General features: G+C 33.6%; 3 protein-coding genes across 4 annotated transcripts; 2 read left to right on the top strand and 1 right to left on the bottom strand.

The window, feature by feature from the left end:
- LOC108212131 (nuclear transcription factor Y subunit B-1) lies at positions 1–3,541 on the top strand. The gene is made up of 6 exons (XM_064089758.1): positions 1–25; positions 592–817; positions 2,281–2,410; positions 2,622–2,714; positions 2,798–2,932; positions 3,494–3,541. The coding sequence occupies exons 1-6, from the start codon at positions 1–3 to the stop codon at positions 3,539–3,541; spliced, it is 657 nt and encodes a 218-aa protein (XP_063945828.1).
- Positions 3,542–6,664: 3,123 nt separating this feature from the next.
- LOC108214372 (pentatricopeptide repeat-containing protein At3g09650, chloroplastic) lies at positions 6,665–9,097 on the top strand. Its single transcript, XM_017386336.2, has one exon. The coding sequence runs from the start codon at positions 6,726–6,728 to the stop codon at positions 8,922–8,924; it is 2,199 nt and encodes a 732-aa protein (XP_017241825.2). The 5' UTR covers positions 6,665–6,725; the 3' UTR covers positions 8,925–9,097.
- Positions 9,098–11,086: 1,989 nt separating this feature from the next.
- Positions 11,087–15,174, bottom strand: LOC108214374 (ribonuclease MRP protein subunit POP4). 2 transcript variants are annotated; one of them, XM_017386340.2, is made up of 8 exons: positions 14,809–15,174; positions 13,305–13,381; positions 12,931–13,196; positions 12,402–12,470; positions 12,254–12,312; positions 11,943–12,044; positions 11,554–11,659; positions 11,087–11,357 (listed from the first exon to the last, which is right to left on the bottom strand). In XM_017386340.2, the coding sequence occupies exons 1-7, from the start codon at positions 15,062–15,064 to the stop codon at positions 11,565–11,567; spliced, it is 924 nt and encodes a 307-aa protein (XP_017241829.1). In that variant the 5' UTR covers positions 15,065–15,174; the 3' UTR covers positions 11,087–11,357; positions 11,554–11,564. The 2 variants fall into 2 exon arrangements, with proteins under 2 accessions (XP_017241829.1, XP_017241828.1); XM_017386339.2 differs by having other exon boundaries at positions 11,554–11,662; positions 14,809–15,173.
- Between the last annotated feature and the right edge of the window lie 1,625 nt (positions 15,175–16,799).

The raw sequence follows: 16,799 nt of genomic DNA, 5'->3' as shown, positions 1-16,799 counted from the left end.
ATGCCGCTCTTGAAATTTTGGAGAGGTTTGTAATTTTTGGATTATACACGCTTTAAATTTTTTATTCATTCTCTGACTCAATTTTCATTTATCAACTAACAAAGTTTTCAGATATTTATATTTATTAATTTATGAGGTGTTATTCATTAACAAATATTTATTAATTTTATTAGCTATTATTTATTAAATTTTATGGGGGTGGGCGGGGGATATTAACGGACGGTGTTCATAGTACCCAAATCCAGAATGATCTATCATTTTATTCTTTTCCTCTATGCACCGTCCGATCTCATATCTCTCATCACCCCTCGCTCATGTCTTTTCTTTTACATTTCAGTGAATTATTTTTCAAATTTTGAACCCTTCTACTCAATTCCCGACAACTATAGATGCTAGCATATTTAAATTGATAAATTTTACTTTTAACTTGAATTAATCCCCAATTTTTACACACACACACACACACACACATGTGTATATATATATATATATATATATATATATATATATATATATATATATATATATATATATATATATATATTGACTATAATGAAAAAACTGTAAATTTTTGTTTGTTTATTTATGCAGGAATGGAATCTATTGTAGAAAATGCAGCAGTGAGTCCAGGGCGTGGAAGCTCAGAGAATGGGAATCGAAGCTTTGAATCCGTCCGAGATCAGGATATGCTTCTTCCAATAGCTAATATCAGTAGGATCATGAGAAAAGCGGTTCCACAAAATGGGAAGATCGCGAAGGAGTCTAAAGAGCGTATCCAGGAGTGCGTTACTGATTTTATCAGTTATATCACTGGCGAGTATGTTTTATCATATCTCTCACTTTAATTTTTTTTCTTAACTAATAGTAGTAGTAAATTAGTACTTGTTCCTATGTGCTTATAATTATACATGTTGATATCTTCAATATCTCTTTATTTTGATATTTGTGACAAACATTAAATACATATGTTTCAGCATTAAATTGAATCATTTCAACATGCGCACACACACACACACACATCACTAACTACTTTGTTGCACATACCACACATATATACCACTTTTGTAGTGAAGTGAGGTGATCTTCGTTCTAAGACCCAAATCCTAAATGTACCAACGGGAAGTTAGTAGTTTTTGCACCGTGAGGAAGAGAAAAGACCAAGACCTGATATCTAAGATCTGAGACCGGCAAAAGTTTGAAAGTACAAATACTACATTAAGGTGTCTACAAACTTTAAGGAAGTAACGAGAGTTACATTTCAAGACAAGTCTTGTAGGTTTTTACATTTATATTGAGGAAGTAATGGGGAGTTTCAAGATATATATTTGTAGAATTGCAAAGGCTTTTCTTCCTACTGTAAGGAGTAGATTTTTCTTATAGTGAAAATCTCGGCACCTGTGAGGAGTTCAGGGACTAGACAGGGATGAACGGATTTATTAAGGATTTCGCCATCATAAATTAGGATAAAAATCTATCATGTAATATTTCTTGTTTCTTTGTTTTTAATTCAGATATTATAAATGTTTATACTCTCGATACAAGATTTGAAAATGGGGTTTTTTTTTAAAAAAATGACACAATTGTTTTTAAATGATGATTAAGTTATTCAACCCCTCATAATTTAATTAACCTTGTATCGAGAACTAACACATGTGATTACATTTTACAATTAAACTCATGTACAAATGAGATTTTAATACACAGTAATACACACACACACACACACACACACACACACACATAATTCTTATTTCCAAACTGTGTAGACTCTTTTGTTTTTCATGAATATAGTGGTTTGTGAGTCTTCAATGAGGCATCTAATGTGACAAGACTATTAACTATATTAGGATAGCCTGAGATCATGTGTGGATATTTATGTTTTTTACTTGGTCGTTATTCCATTTTATTGTGCAAAATTGCTACCCGATTTTATCTAATTAACATTTAGATGAATGTCGAGTCCTTTCTCCTAGCCGTGTTCATTCACAAATCTTAACAAATTATGTCATGTCGTAATTCACGGACTAGCATTTCTTCTCTATCTTTGGCCTGGACTTCCTATGAGTCTCTCACTATATTCCATTCGAATTAACACGGTCTTGGATAAATTTAATCACGATATGTTAAATATAGATTAATAATGAAGAAATTTTGTTGAAAAATTGAAGATGAAAGACATGGACATAACCTGTAAAATCTATGTCTCATGTTCTCAAAGTGACTTGTTTCTATGTTTGTTATTTTTTCTAACAGGGACAAGTAATTATATCTGTTTTTCAGGGCAAGCGACAAGTGTCGAGAGGACAAGAGGAAGACTATTAGTGGTGATGATGTGCTATGGGCTATGTCCAGAGCTGGATTTCAAAATTACATTGGTCCTTTAACATTATACATGCACAAATTCAGAGCGGTAGTTGCCTTTCCCATGTAAATTATGTCTTCAGCTATGTATCTTGACATGTTTGTTGACCATTTTTTTTTTTTTCACTTTGGGTTCCTGAATGTTCTGGAATGATTGAGCTTGTTCAGTTTGAGTTTAGTTGAATTATTTGATTATTATGTTCGTTTAATATATATGTAATTGTACCATTAGTAATATTTCCAGTGATGTATTAATGTAGGGTGAGAAAAGGGCAGCAACAAAAGGTGGCCGAGGATCTGCTAATATGAATGGAGGCGTTGGAGGATCTGGGATAGGGAATGGAGATAATGGGGTAAATTCTTAATTTTTCAAATAAAATTTTTTGAAGAATATTTCCCTTGCTAATTTCTTATATGGTTGGAATTTTTTGTTCAGCTTGCTCAACAGATTTCTCATTCTCAGGTAGTGATTGACGCTAACTCACAAATTCTCTTTCCCTCTCAGGGCGTGAATGACGCTAACTCTCAGGGACTATTTCCCTCTCATGGCGTGAATGACGTTAACTCTCAGGTTTTCTTACCCTCTCAGCGCGTGAATGACGCTAACTCTCAAGTTCCTCTTAACTCTCATTAAATTGTGCAAAACTGATATAAAATTAGCTTTATAACTTGAGAATATTTTCTTTCTGTGAAATGTTTTTAGAGTTAAAGCTATTAGAGCAGTAGCATCTTTAGTCACGTGCTACTTTGAATGTAACATACGGTAAAAGATAATAATATGTCACTAATATCCTTAGATGTAAGATATTGAAAGAGAAGGCTAACTTTTAGGATTATTTGGTGTTTTACGAAATACGAGGAAAATCTTTATAGACAAGTTGCATGATATTCTTTTGTAAAGTATTAATATTTTCTTGCGCCAACATGCTAGTTTATTTTGGGAGGATTTGATATTATATAGCATATAGACATAAATATACTAATACATAATCTGGTTTGTACTAATTACATGGTATGTGTAATGGCTCCTGGGACAATGACTTGCTGAAACCTAAATAACATATTAACATGCAAAGTTTTTGATGATGCAACATACTATCTAATTTTTGTCATTGTTTAATAAAAATTGCAGGCACATGGTGAGTTTGTGACAGCTTTCATGCAAGGCCGCCAGGAGTAAGAGATTGTTGCTCGTTGCTCATCCTCTTCAAATGTTCGTCTAAAAAGATGAATGTTATGTCATAATGCAACTGTTTGGTGCCTAAATAATATGTTATAATTAGAACCTATGCTCTCCTATCAGGTTGAGCGTGTTATATTTATATTTGGACACCTTTGCTACTTGATTTCTGCAGATGTGATTTTGAAACGCAAAATAACTTTATGTTTGAGAAGATGTGGTTTGTTTTACCGTTTTTTTGCTTGGCTTGCTTGTTTGGTATGGTTTGTGTTCACATTTTTACATAAATCCCCATCAAAAGTAAGTAGTTGTAACTTGTTACAATGTTATTAGCTAAGAGTTTTATCACTTCAATCATCATGGACTGTTGCATGACATTTTTGTTTAATGAATGAGCTTGGCAAGCATTGTTTTCATAATCACCCTTATGTAACATACTGACATGCCATGCTGCCCGTGATTAGGAGAGACCTGGTTGGTATCTAGGACATACCTTAATTTGTATAATACGCATGACCCTTGTTGCCCTATATGAATTACACTACCAAACATGTTGTCAGTCTCACTCAAACGGGTTTACTAAGAATATCTGCTATGAGTTTGACGATCAAATTTATATATTGTTATGTAAATTTTGTAACACATTATATACAGCTAATATTAGGAAGTTTATTATATTTATAGATAATAAAAATGTGGCAATGGAATTGAATTTTTTTACATAAATCACTATATATTTTTTATAATATTAATAATTTTTTACTATGATTTCAAGATGATTGTACATACTCTAAATTCTCTTTTTATTTTCATAAGACATTATTAAATGTGTAATTTGAAAAGAATTAGAATCGTGTCTGAGATATCCAACTACCGACATTAGTTTGCGTGAAAGGTTGAAAACCTTTTTTTCCTACCGTCTATTATCAAATCATGTTCTCACATCAGTCAATTGTTATTGAAAAGTTAGCAAATCGTTCGAAAAGGTTTTTACAATTTCGACTACCATTTATCGATTTCAAATTTTTTTCAATTTTTTAAATTAGTGATCTATCTCGGTGATTTTGATACTCCCGACATTATTGACCGATGCTTGTCGCTGGCAAAACCTTCTTTCGCTAGCAAATCCCTATTTATAGTTGGTTTGTATAACATTCGACTAACGGATGTGTTCCCAATATAATGAATATGAAGAGGATATTATGTATAACAGTAAGAAATTAGCATAATATGGGGAAAGAAAATTTCACGATAGTATCATAAATGATATTTCAAGTTAATATTATTATTTAAATAGATAATCTATTATGTTTATTTTTGCTATTATATTTTGAATAGTTTATAAATAATTAATAATATAAAATTAAGCATAATTTTTATATTACACTTGTTGCGTTAAACATTATTTTAGAAATCAGTGATAGATTTTAATTAATCAATAATTAATTATTTTTTATAATTCATCGAACCAATAAATCTCCCGCTCTTCAATTAATCATCCCATAAATTTTTGATTACTTATTATTTCGTGATTTTGTCTAATTGACATTATTTTATAACTTTATTTAAATCAATACTCCCTCCTTCCTAAAAAGTTTGACTCACTTTTTTTGCATGCATTTATTCGGTAAAGAGTTACTTCTAAATAATTTTTTTAAAATATTAGTGTTTTTTTTAAAAATATAAGATCCATATTTTTAGACAAAACAAATATTTTTGAAAAAGAATATTTACAAGTAACTGTTCTGAGTACGTTGAAAACGCGAAAAAGTCAAAGTGTCGATCTTCCGAGTATAAGTCACTCCCTTCGTCCCCTCATTTATTTATATTGAGGACAGGGCTTAGCGCACATCCTAATACTAATAAAATATAATTTGATAAATTATTTTGAATTTATTTTTTCTTTAGAATAAATATTTACTATCTAAATTTTTTATTTTTTTTGAAAATGAGAATAAATCTCACAAATATGAATCGGCAATTTACCGTGATAATTCTTTCATTTAAGAAAACTTATTATCTAACCGTCGGACATGCAAGATGATCGGAGAAATTTAGACAATAAAACTTTAATGTCCGAAAAGAAAAACCGGTCTTTTTCCAAGAAATCCTGAAAATAAAACAAGGGAAACAAGAAAATTATAAGGCGATATATATTAGGTTACATAAATTATAAAAATAAAAAATATATCCAATAATCAATTATTAATAAAATCACGTGTATATGCAGGTGCTGATCAAAATATTTACACAATTATGATAACTCATAATTGAGACAATTAAACTCTTAATTAAGGCACAATTAATAAAATATTAACGTCCTTAATTAATACACATTAAAGCCCTTTAAATAAGGTACAATTAACATCCTCAATTTTTATATAAAAACAAATTTTAAAAAATATTATAAATTATATTTTATATGAGTGTCAAGCAATGAAAAAATATAAACAATTGAGAGGGACGCCGGACAGTCGGACACAAGTAACTCCTTATTTTAAATTGACGGAAAAAGGTTCCAACACGGAGAGGAAGCAAGGTATGAGGATATAATACAGTACACATATCACCGCCGATGTCCATTCATAACTCATATACATACAAATATCTCTGTTGAGTCATGATTTGTTTCTCTCAAATGTTTATCGCATTTTTATAAATACAAAATCGGATCATTTTAATAGCATTCGAAAATAATATAGCATTTTATCCCTGAAACACATGTTAGTATAAAATTAAATTTCTAATTTATCATAATATTATCACTTATCGGCTATAAAGATCAGCTAATCGGTCGCTCTGAGGACAAGATTTTTGTCTTGTGACCTTTGACTAGAAACGAGCTGTGGCGGACCTGAAATTTTATACTCCCTTCGTTTTGAAATGAAATATAAGTCGTTTAGTTTTTTTGCACGCATTTTTAATTGGTTTGACCGTAGGCTAAAAATTATTATTTTTTAAAATTTATTTTTCTGAATAAAAATATGTGATATATATTTTTATTTTAATAAAAAAAATTTCAAAAATAATGATTTGTAACATACAGCCAAATGATTTAAAAATACGTGAAAAAAAGTCAAGGCACCTGTGAGAGAATAAACTTATAAGTGGAAAAAGGGAATAAAATTATAAGCAAAAAGAAATAATAAATCAGGGATGCCCCAATTGTGGATGGGCTAGTATAATGACCACCAACATCATCACTACACCACCGTGGCCAACCACCCCTACCCACCCTATCACCGCCGCCCTCCGCCGCATATCCCCACCGCTCAAAACCCCCAACCCGTTTCGTGTCCAAACCTCAACTCAACCCAACTCCTCAAATCTCTCTCTCTCAAACCCCAACAACATTAATATTAGTAGTAATAATAATAATCCCCAAGACCAAACACTAATCTTGCTTCTCCGACAGAGAAAAACAGAAGAGGCTTGGTTAGCTTACTCGAACTCAACTAAACTCCCCAACCCCACTTGTCTGAGCCGCTTAATCTCTCAATTATCTTACCAGAACACTCCTTCTAGCTTCGCTCGAGCTCAGTCTATTATCACGCGTCTCCGTGATGAGCAACAGCTGCACCGTCTCGACGCCAACTCTCTGGGCCTGCTGGCTGTTTCCGCTGCGAAATCAGGTCAAACTCTTTATGCTACTTCGATTATTAAGTCTATGCTTAAGTCTGGTTATCTTCCTCATGTTAAGGCTTGGAGTGCTGTTGTGAGTCGATTAGCGTCGTCTGGTGATGATGGGCCGGCGGAGGCTGTGAGGTTGTTTCAGTCTGTTGTTAAGAGGGTGAGGCGTTTTTCGGACCCGAATGTGGTGGTTGATTCGAAGCCTGATACGGCTGCGTTTAATGCGGTGCTTAATGCGTGTGCGAATTTAGGGCTTAGTAAGAGGTTCTTGGAATTGTTTGATGAAATGCAGGAGTTTAAGTGTGAACCTGATGTTTTGAGTTATAATATTATGATTAAGTTGTGTGCGAGGGTTAATAGGAAGGATTTGCTTGTGTTTGTGTTGGAGAGGATTCTTGATAAGGGGATTCCGTTGTGTATGACGACGTTGCATTCTCTTGTGGCGGCTTATGTGGGTTTTGGTGATTTGGAGATTGCGGAGGAATTGGTACAAGCAATGAGGGAAGGTCGGTTAGATATATGTAGAGTTCTTAGGGAGTGTTCTGATACGGAATTTGTTAGGAAGACGGAGAATCACGTGTTTGCAAAGTTGCTTCCGAATTCGGTTAGCTCAAATGATCATGATCCGCCAATGTTGAAAAAAGTTTACAGACCAGATTCTAGAATATATACGACGTTGATGAAGGGATATATGAAGCAAGGTCGTGTTTTGGACACGATGAGAATGCTAGAAGCGATGCGTCAACAAGAAGATAGTGGCAGCCACCCTGATCATGTTACATATACGACAGTTATATCTGCGTTTGTTAAGGTTGGAGCAATGGATAGAGCAAGGCAGGTGCTGGCTGAGATGTCTAGGATTGGTGTTCCTGCTAATAGGATTACTTATAATATTCTTCTCAAGGGCTACTGCGAACAACTTCAGATAGAGGAGGCCAAAGAATTGATTCGTGTAATGGCTGATGGTGATGCAGGTCTGGAGCCTGATGTGGTATCTTATAATACTCTAATTGATGGGTGTATATTGATTGATGATGGTGCTGGGGCTCTTACCTATTTTAATGAAATGCGAGCAAGAGGAATTGCTCCTTCCAAGGTTAGCTACACCACCTTAATGAAAGCATTTGCTTTGTCGGGTCAGCCAAAGCTAGCTAACAAAGTTTTTGATGAGATGCTCAATGACCCGAGAGTGAAGGTTGATTTGGTTGCTTGGAATATGTTGGTCGAAGGGTATTGTAGGCTGGGATTACTTGAAGAGGCAAAGAGGATAGTAGAGAGGATGAAAGAGAACGGAGTTCATCCAAATGTGGCGACATATGGAAGTCTTGCAAATTGTATTGCATTAGCCAGAAAACCTGGAGAAGCACTTCTGCTATGGAATGAAGTGAAGGAAAGATGTGGAATGGGGGATGGAGAGAATTCGAAAGCTTCAGATGTCCCGCGATTAGAGCCTGATGAAGGGCTATTAGATACGCTGGCTGATATCTGTGTTAGGGCTGCTTTCTTTAAGAAAGCATTAGAGATTGTGGCTTGCATGGAAGAGTATGGAATACCACCAAACAAGACAAAGTACACCAGAATATATGTTGAAATGCATTCAAGGATGTTTACAAGTAAACATGCGTCCAGAGCCAGACAGGATCGAAGGAAGGAAAGGAAAAAAGCCGCAGAGGCTTTCAAGTTTTGGTTGGGATTGCCTAATTCTTATTATGGGAGTGAGTGGCGCCTTGAAGCTGCTGATGGAGACGACTGAGCATTTCATTTTGTTTGACATCCAATTCACTGAAATATATTAACTGTTACAATTCTTGTTGGATGGATAGTGTAGAACGATATTGTAATACAGAAGCAAATATAGTATAATGTTGTGGATGTATCATATTATTATTTGTTACATAATATTGTCATTTGGGTTCAATTTGAGCAGACTGTGATTTGTGTCATTAGCATGAAGATATTACTGACCAAATGTTTACAAACAAAAGAAAGGCGGGTGACTGTATAGATGTATACTATTTGTTAGTACTAAATTTATCATGAAAGCCGGTCTCTGACAAGCAATTGTTGACTGACAAGCAATTGTTGACAACCATCTTTTTATAACGAACCCATGTATTCATATAAAAAATAAAGTCTTATTTCTTTTGGCAATAAAGAATCACGGAAAGATGGATACAAATTGTCTGGATTCGGACCCATTTATTATTCTTACTTAGTACTCCCTCCGTTCCAAAATGTTAGTCTTGTTTGTCATTTTCACACATATTAAGGTATTTTGAATGTGTATGTTTTTCTTTTTATTTTTAGTGCTATTTAATGATTGTGACCTTGAAAGCTAGCTAACTGCATTTAATAAGATTAAAAACTGCATGAGACTTTCACCAGATAGGTGTATCCACTACATCTAGTCAATTTTGGAAAGATAAATTCAAAGTTAAGTCTTGAAAAAATGTATTGAAAAAAGAGTAGGACACATATTATGGAATATTTTTTTTTGGCAAACAAGACTAACATTTTGGAACGGAGGGAGTATATTAATATCATCAACACAGGGTTCCTTGGAGAAGTGGAATAAAAATTTCTTGCTAAAGTTGATGCCTGCTTGCAACACTTCTTTCCCGGAACTTAAAGATGCAGCCGGAACTTAAAGATGCGGTTTATATAATAAATTATCTTCCAGTCCTGCAAAGCAACACCCTTAAGCTGCAGCTTGCTGAAGGGAGAGAGATGATCAATGAGCAGCTCCAATACTGGGCAAATTTTACGCATATATGTCATCAAGTTTCAATACTGGGCAAATTTTGTGCATAAATGTCGTCTTGATGTTCACATAACTGGAGCATAGCAGAATTGGATGGTCATGGATATTACCACAAGTTTATTAGATAATGACAAGCATTTTCAGTTCTTTCGGTTCGGTCACCGAACCGCGGAGCTAATTTTAGACAGCCTACCCATGTTCCTATGTACAAGAACAATTTACCTCATTTATGATTTATTATATTAAGATGATTGATTTTATCTATAATTATCTAATTATAAAAATTATAATATCATATTACTTTTAGTATTATTAAAACACACCTCTTTAAAAATATAACAAATTTTAAATAAATACTTTTTTATATTATTATATCTAATCATTTTAATCAATGCAATGGAGATGTTCTATTTTTTTTATTTTCCTTAATATATGTATTATTATTTTTTTTTATCTGTGATCTTATTGTTGTATGCTTACAAAACAAAACACTTGCTAAATACCCATAATTATTTAATATTTTAAAATTTATATATCTTTTACATTTGATCAAGCTACATTATATACTTGTCATAAAAAATTTAACCGTACACACGATCATGGTTAAAATGACACAAAAACATCTTATTCAACTTAAATTACGTTGTGCTCTGATTATTAAGTATAATTTATATTAATCGATGATATTTTTAAAATAATATATCATTATCTAAAATTATTATAAATAAAATATGTGAGTTTAATTTAATAATAGATGACCCAAATTCGTTAATGTTTGTTTTCTCCATTGAAGTGAAAAAAAATCCGCATATACTTTATAATTTTTATTTATAATATTTTCTTATCAATTTTAACTAAGAGTTTGAAAAAAAAAACTAAGAGTTTCAGTAAATCAGAAATTTTTCTTTTTTGATGTCTGCGTTTGAAAGCTCCAAACAGAGTTCTGAGATTGAACTTAACAACTTATTTAATATAAAAAGTCAAAACCATTTTTCTGTACTAAATCATAAAATAACTCCACCAATATAAGATTTAGCACAACCGCCTCACACCATATAAACTCCGAAGTTTCTTTCACCAAGTAGACATTCTTGGAATAACAGGAGTGAGCACAGAGAATGTAGTCAGATACTGTATTTAGCGTATTACCCGAATCAGATAATCAAATATTATTATATGTGATTCAATTATATAAAATTGAAGTCTATTGAATTACAATATATTGGATCAAGGTTACCAAATTCAATTTTAGTATAACAAGTTTTTCTGTAAGAAGAAGAAAATGCAGGTTGATTCATACTTATCATTGGCTTATCAGCTTCCTTCTTTCTATTTTCTTCAAGTCTCTTGTAAAGGCTGACTCATGCATCTCTGTTTTCTTTCCCCCAGGGACGAGTTACGAGCAGCCTTCCCTCCTTCACGAAACTGCAGTTACCAAAAATTTAATTAATTTTAGCCAATAGGCCCAAAAGAAAGGATCAGAGCTTATCATGATGAATAAGACTTCATTTTCCATGCATAAATAAAAAACCAGTCCATGCCAACAATAAACTTACTAAAATAAAAATTAAGAGATATGTGCAGAAACTAGTAACCAAAACAATTAGAAAGTCTGCATTACCTGACAGCTACTCAAGGCCCCATATTTCTTGACCTGAGCTCATCTCCAAGAAGTGTAATCTTCCAGCAATCAGCTTGCAGCATGAACACAGATGCCTTTTTCGGCACTACTGCACAGACATTATGGACGAAAGAGGATCAAATATTCAAATTAAATTACATTAGCGACAAAAGTAAGGCTTCAATATAATGGCTAAGGCTGCTGTTACAGCTCCTTAAGCATTTTTAAAATGCATATAGACATTTGCTTATAACAAGTTAACTGAAAACTATTAAGTAAAGGAGTTTCCACTATTACTCTAAGCACCTGCACCTGATACAATACAAACCAAAACTTGAAAATTGTAAGATAGCATACAGAGCAAGTACAAACTGGTTTGAAGATTTTACCATGTAACTTGTTGTCCGCTGTAATTATTGAAAAAGTTTCCGCAGTTTCCCGAATCATAATACCATTTGCTCCAACGAAAGAGGCTACATTACTTTGAACAACTACCAAGATCAGAAAAACAGAAATCGTCAAGATGTATATATAGACGTACCTGTGTGTGTTTGCTTATGAGCAAATGACAGGGATTTTTTTATGTCTAGTACGAATGGCACCCTAATCATATGCCTAAGTATAACTAGTAGTGTAGGATATGCTATTGCAGATTGTTGCAGTTGCAACTTGCAAGTACGGAAAATGTGTGCATTCTTACTCAAAATAATTGAACCATGTAGGTCTGCACTGAGTAGACGTTGTGCCACCTGAATGTTCCTGCCAAGTGATAGATACAAAAGCAATGATATCACAGAGCTAAGACTGAACAACCATAACTGTACAAGTGCAAAAGGCAACCACATTACCCAAGATTTTTAAGAAGTTGTGTTATGTAACCTTTCCACATTTCATGCATTGGTTTATAGATCTCAAACCTGCAACCAGAAAAGAATTGAAAGAAAAGCCAAAGCCAGTGGAATCTGGTTAAGAGACTGCACAAAAGCTTGTAAGATAACAAAGCTAAAATCTTGAATGCATAGTTTCTTATAGAAAGTCCTCACTCACTGATACGCATGTATACATAGTGAAACATATCTAGAGAGTAACTATGGAAATTCAAAGTATTCATAGCTTTCCACATTTCCTGTTTTACCAAATCATATGCTCAATAACTATATGATAAAACCTATCTTTGTATTCATTTGTTAGAAACTATCTGGGGTATGAGTCCTATGATGGTAGCAAGTGCCAAGTAGTATAATAAATCTAACCCTATGGTTATAGGACCAAACCAAAGATACAATACTTGAAAAAACAATACTATTTCTTCTTGAAAATTTATAATGGTTGAGAATTAGAGATAATCATATACTTAGCAGAAAGAATGGAACACACTTTAGGGAATCAACAGGCAAGGAGAGGGATCCAAATTTTTTATGTTGCTTCATGGACATGTGCTTATTAGATCGCTTAGAGATTCTATTAAGAGCTTTTATATGGGCTCTATCATATGCTCCACACCCTTTTTCTACATTCTCAAGAGAGATCCAATTATCAATCTTTTTGCCTTTTAATCCCTGATTATATTTCAGGGCTGCATCGCCATTTCGGAGAAGTTCATGTAAAATCTTATCAGGCACACTCCCTTTTTTATCGGAAAACTGCAAAACATTGAAAGAGTTATGATTAAAGATCTTAGTATAGGAAAGTTCAACACAACAGAATGAAGAATATTAAGTTTCAATTACTTAAGAAATGGAGGAATTTACCTCAATGCTGGTGGATACTAAATTTTCATGCACGGGATAAGAGAGAAAAGAATATACTGGATCGCTTGTTTCATTATCTGCATCCATAAAGGGAACCATCATGTTAAAACTGCTAATTCCTTAGCACCAATATATCGTTTCTGGTCAATAATATATGAGAAGCAGGGAGAACTGGTGCAAACGCAAGAGAGAAGGGAATGTGAGAGGGAGCTGATGTCCATGTTCATTTTTTATTTCTCGTCATTAGACAAAAGGACTCTTAAGGATCTCCTAGAAGCAAACCATAGAACGGGTTCCTATTAACAAAGTTCTTGTAAAAGGCAAGTTCAGAACAATTTCAACTACAAGCTTCTGTATCTTGGTGACGATCAGGGGTAAGCACATAACAAAAACAGGATCCTTATATAAGTCGTTATTTATTCTACCTTACTCATTGCTAAATTTGCTTAAATTTCGATCTTCACGAGAATCCCGCTCAACCAATTGCTCAAAATCAGCATCAGTTATCACCCTAGCCATTTTAAGCAACACAGAATTGATATCTAAACAATCGTAACAGGCTATGCTGGTCCATGAGAAATTAATGTATTCTCTAATTTTATAGCTTGCATTTCAATTAGTTAGTCACTAAAATAGAACAATTTCATTATTTTTAGATTAAAGAAAGATATATGTTCATATACATGTGTGTTATGCATTAACCATTTGAATTTAAGTTTCAGAGCTATGACATTATGAATGCAGACTTTAGTTCCGTCATCATATACCACGTATAGGATAATATATTTTGAGGTACATTATCATCCATGATCACACATTCTCTTGAACTGGCTTAGCGTCATCTTTTCGTGGTATACTCATGTCATTACTTGTATAAGAAATTAAAAAATTTAATAGCGCATAAATTTAGAGCTTGCCGAGGATAAGTACCCTGTTCAAACACTGCCATGCCATGTTGTAGCTTCAGTTTCCTGCCTATAGCTAGTGTCTACACTTACAGCAACTGTCAAATCCCACAATATGTATCTATGAGCTCTTATTATTTCATCCTAGGCACAACTGAAAACCCCAAAATTTTACAAAGTAATGCATATGTATCATTAAATTTACCCCCGGGAACCAAACTTTCATCCAATTTAACCACAAATCTTGCTCAAAAGCTTCTTGGGACAGCATAAAAACAGCACAAGCTAGTTCTTGAAGCATCATATCATCAAAGTTATTAATGCAAGAGCCAGAATAAAATATAAAAAATAAATCAACTAATTTTTTCAACGCTATGTGCTACAGAGCTTCTCAGAGGACCTTTATCAAACAGTTGGGAGATCACGCCTTATACTAAAATGAGCATAACCAATGATAGTACATACAAGGGAGAGGGGGGAGGGAAAGAGGGAGAGAGAGGGGGGGGAGGGGGGAGAGAGAGAGGGGGGGGGGGAGGGGGAGGGAGGGGGGGAGAGAGAGAGAGAGAGAGAGAGAGAGAGAGAGAGAGAGAGAGAGGAACCTTTTTTGACAGAGTGATTGGGAGAAGACAGAGTGGCGATGGGGTTTCCATACGATGAAGAACTGGTATTGGTATTGGTATTGGTGGTGCTATTATTGTTATTGTAAGTAGTAAATTTGGGTTTTTCTTGGGGGAGTGGTTTCTTTCTTTTAGGTTGTTGCTGCTGAAGAAGCTCGTCTTGAGCTAGGGCAAAACGCCGTTCCAATGCGTTCAAAGCCAGCTGCTTGCGCTCTTCGTTGCCGGTGTCACTCGCCATTAACGCCGGAATTCAAGGTAATGTTCCCCTTTTTTCGAGGGCGAGTTTAGAATTACTGTATCGGCGAAAATACTCATCAGTTTCTTTCAGAAAAATAACAAAATATCCAAAATTCACATGACCAGCGTAATAAAAAAGCAAATACTGTGAAAGTGTGAAATAATTTTATTTTATTTGATTTTTGAAATAATCTGAAAAAAAAAATAACCTTTTCTTTAAAGAAATAAAACAACTATTTTTGTTTTTCGTTGCTAAAATAGAAGTGTGGGTCAACGTATTAAAAAAAATAATACTAGTATAAATTTAAAATATTAGTATGGTGATAAATTGATTATATGTTAAAAAATATTTTATTATTATCTTAAATTATTATAAATAACATATATTATTTTAATTTGATAATTGATGATAAGAAGTTTGACAAATATACCTAACATCTGGATTAACAAAATTTTAGATAAGATTAACTACGTTGTGGGACTGATTTTTCTTACAATAACATGTAACTTTTATTCATGATATTTTTTGTCCATTTTTAACTGGTGAATTGAATGACTTGAAGATGATCTCGGGAATGAATGATATGAACAAAGTTAGAACACAAAACGCTTCTCTAAACAAATTTGTTCATAACTCATTGTTTTTTCCTGAGTCCTGATAATACAGTAACATGAGGGATATCACATGGACTCTTCTAATCATCAAGAACTGCCCATCTGATATCAAAAATGCAGGTATTTTAGAAGCAAGATAATGGCTACAACCAGCATCTGGATGGTTAGCAATCATTAATCTTCTCTGTGCTTCCCTCACTTTATCCGTCAGAGTTCTTTCTCTGTCAGATTAAAATACGCAAACATCACTCAATATATAGCAGAATGACAAAGGAGAGAAGCAGCAGCAACATGTTAGAAAGAACTTTTCAAATACATAGTTAAGGTGTAACTCAACTAGGACAATATTTTAACATTTATCTTCATGAATCTAAGGGTCATACATAATTCTAATCCTCTGCATTTGTCGGATATCTGAAGGAATACAAAGTTTCCGATAGTAAATCAAATAAACACACCTTGCCACCTGACCTCCAAGCTCAATTCAACCAAAAGGAGAGAACATAAATATGGTAAAGCTACTCGATGGTCAAGGCCATGTATTAGGGTACCTTACTCCAAGAATAAGAGCAGCTTCTCTTCTTGTCATTGTAGATTGAAAACCTCCTCCATAGAATCTGCGTAGTCTAGGTGGTCTTGCCTTGAACGCATTCCAAGCTAGGATTATATACCTCCCAGCATAAGCCGCAGCAACAACTGCACATCCTACTACCCGTGGTGCTTCCTGATGCAGAAATTAAGGCTTAAGCTAGCAAAATGTTATGTAATAGACAACCACCTAAATCATAACCGCATGAAATAATACAATATGTAGATGAAGCCGAGCAACAATCCTTTTCCTAATGTTACAGCCATTTTTAAGTGGGGTTTGCAGTCATGTTGCAGATGAATATGATTGCTTGACATACTGCTAGTTACTATTAATTTAACTCATCACAGAATAATCAAGAAACTGAGAAACCTCCTTTCTCTTCCTTTTTCTATGGTCTGTCTATTTATTTTTATTTCAACTTACCACTTATAAAAATATACAATTGGTATCATAGTATAATAAGATGCAACTTTTATTAAATTGTTGTTTTTTATTTTTTAGACAATTTAATTTCCAAACCAATAATATA

Source organism: Daucus carota, chromosome 3, assembly GCF_001625215.2.
Source record: "Daucus carota subsp. sativus chromosome 3, DH1 v3.0, whole genome shotgun sequence".
Lineage (NCBI taxonomy): Eukaryota > Viridiplantae > Streptophyta > Magnoliopsida > Apiales > Apiaceae > Daucus > Daucus carota.
Note: the sequence above shows the minus strand (reverse complement) of the source record. Positions and strands in the feature narration are given on the sequence as shown.

Excerpts from the sequence above, each read along its gene's own strand:
- LOC108212131 (XM_064089758.1), top strand. The coding sequence starts at position 1 with ATGCCGCTCTTGAAATTTTGGAGAG. Across the intron at positions 26-591 it reads GCTCTTGAAATTTTGGAGAG|GAATGGAATCTATTGTAGAA; the intron begins GTTTGTAATTTT and ends TTATTTATGCAG. Across the intron at positions 2,411-2,621 it reads ACATGCACAAATTCAGAGCG|GGTGAGAAAAGGGCAGCAAC; the intron begins GTAGTTGCCTTT and ends GTATTAATGTAG.
- LOC108214372 (XM_017386336.2), top strand. The coding sequence starts at position 6,726 with ATGACCACCAACATCATCACTACACCACCGTGGCCAACCACCCCTACC.
- LOC108214374 (XM_017386339.2), bottom strand. The coding sequence starts at position 15,064 with ATGGCGAGTGACACCGGCAACGAAGAGCGCAAGCAGCTGGCTTTGAAC. Across the intron at positions 12,313-12,401 it reads CAACTTCTTAAAAATCTTGG|GAACATTCAGGTGGCACAAC; the intron begins GTAATGTGGTTG and ends ATCACTTGGCAG. Across the intron at positions 11,663-11,942 it reads AGCGGACAACAAGTTACATG|TAGTGCCGAAAAAGGCATCT; the intron begins GTAAAATCTTCA and ends ATGTCTGTGCAG.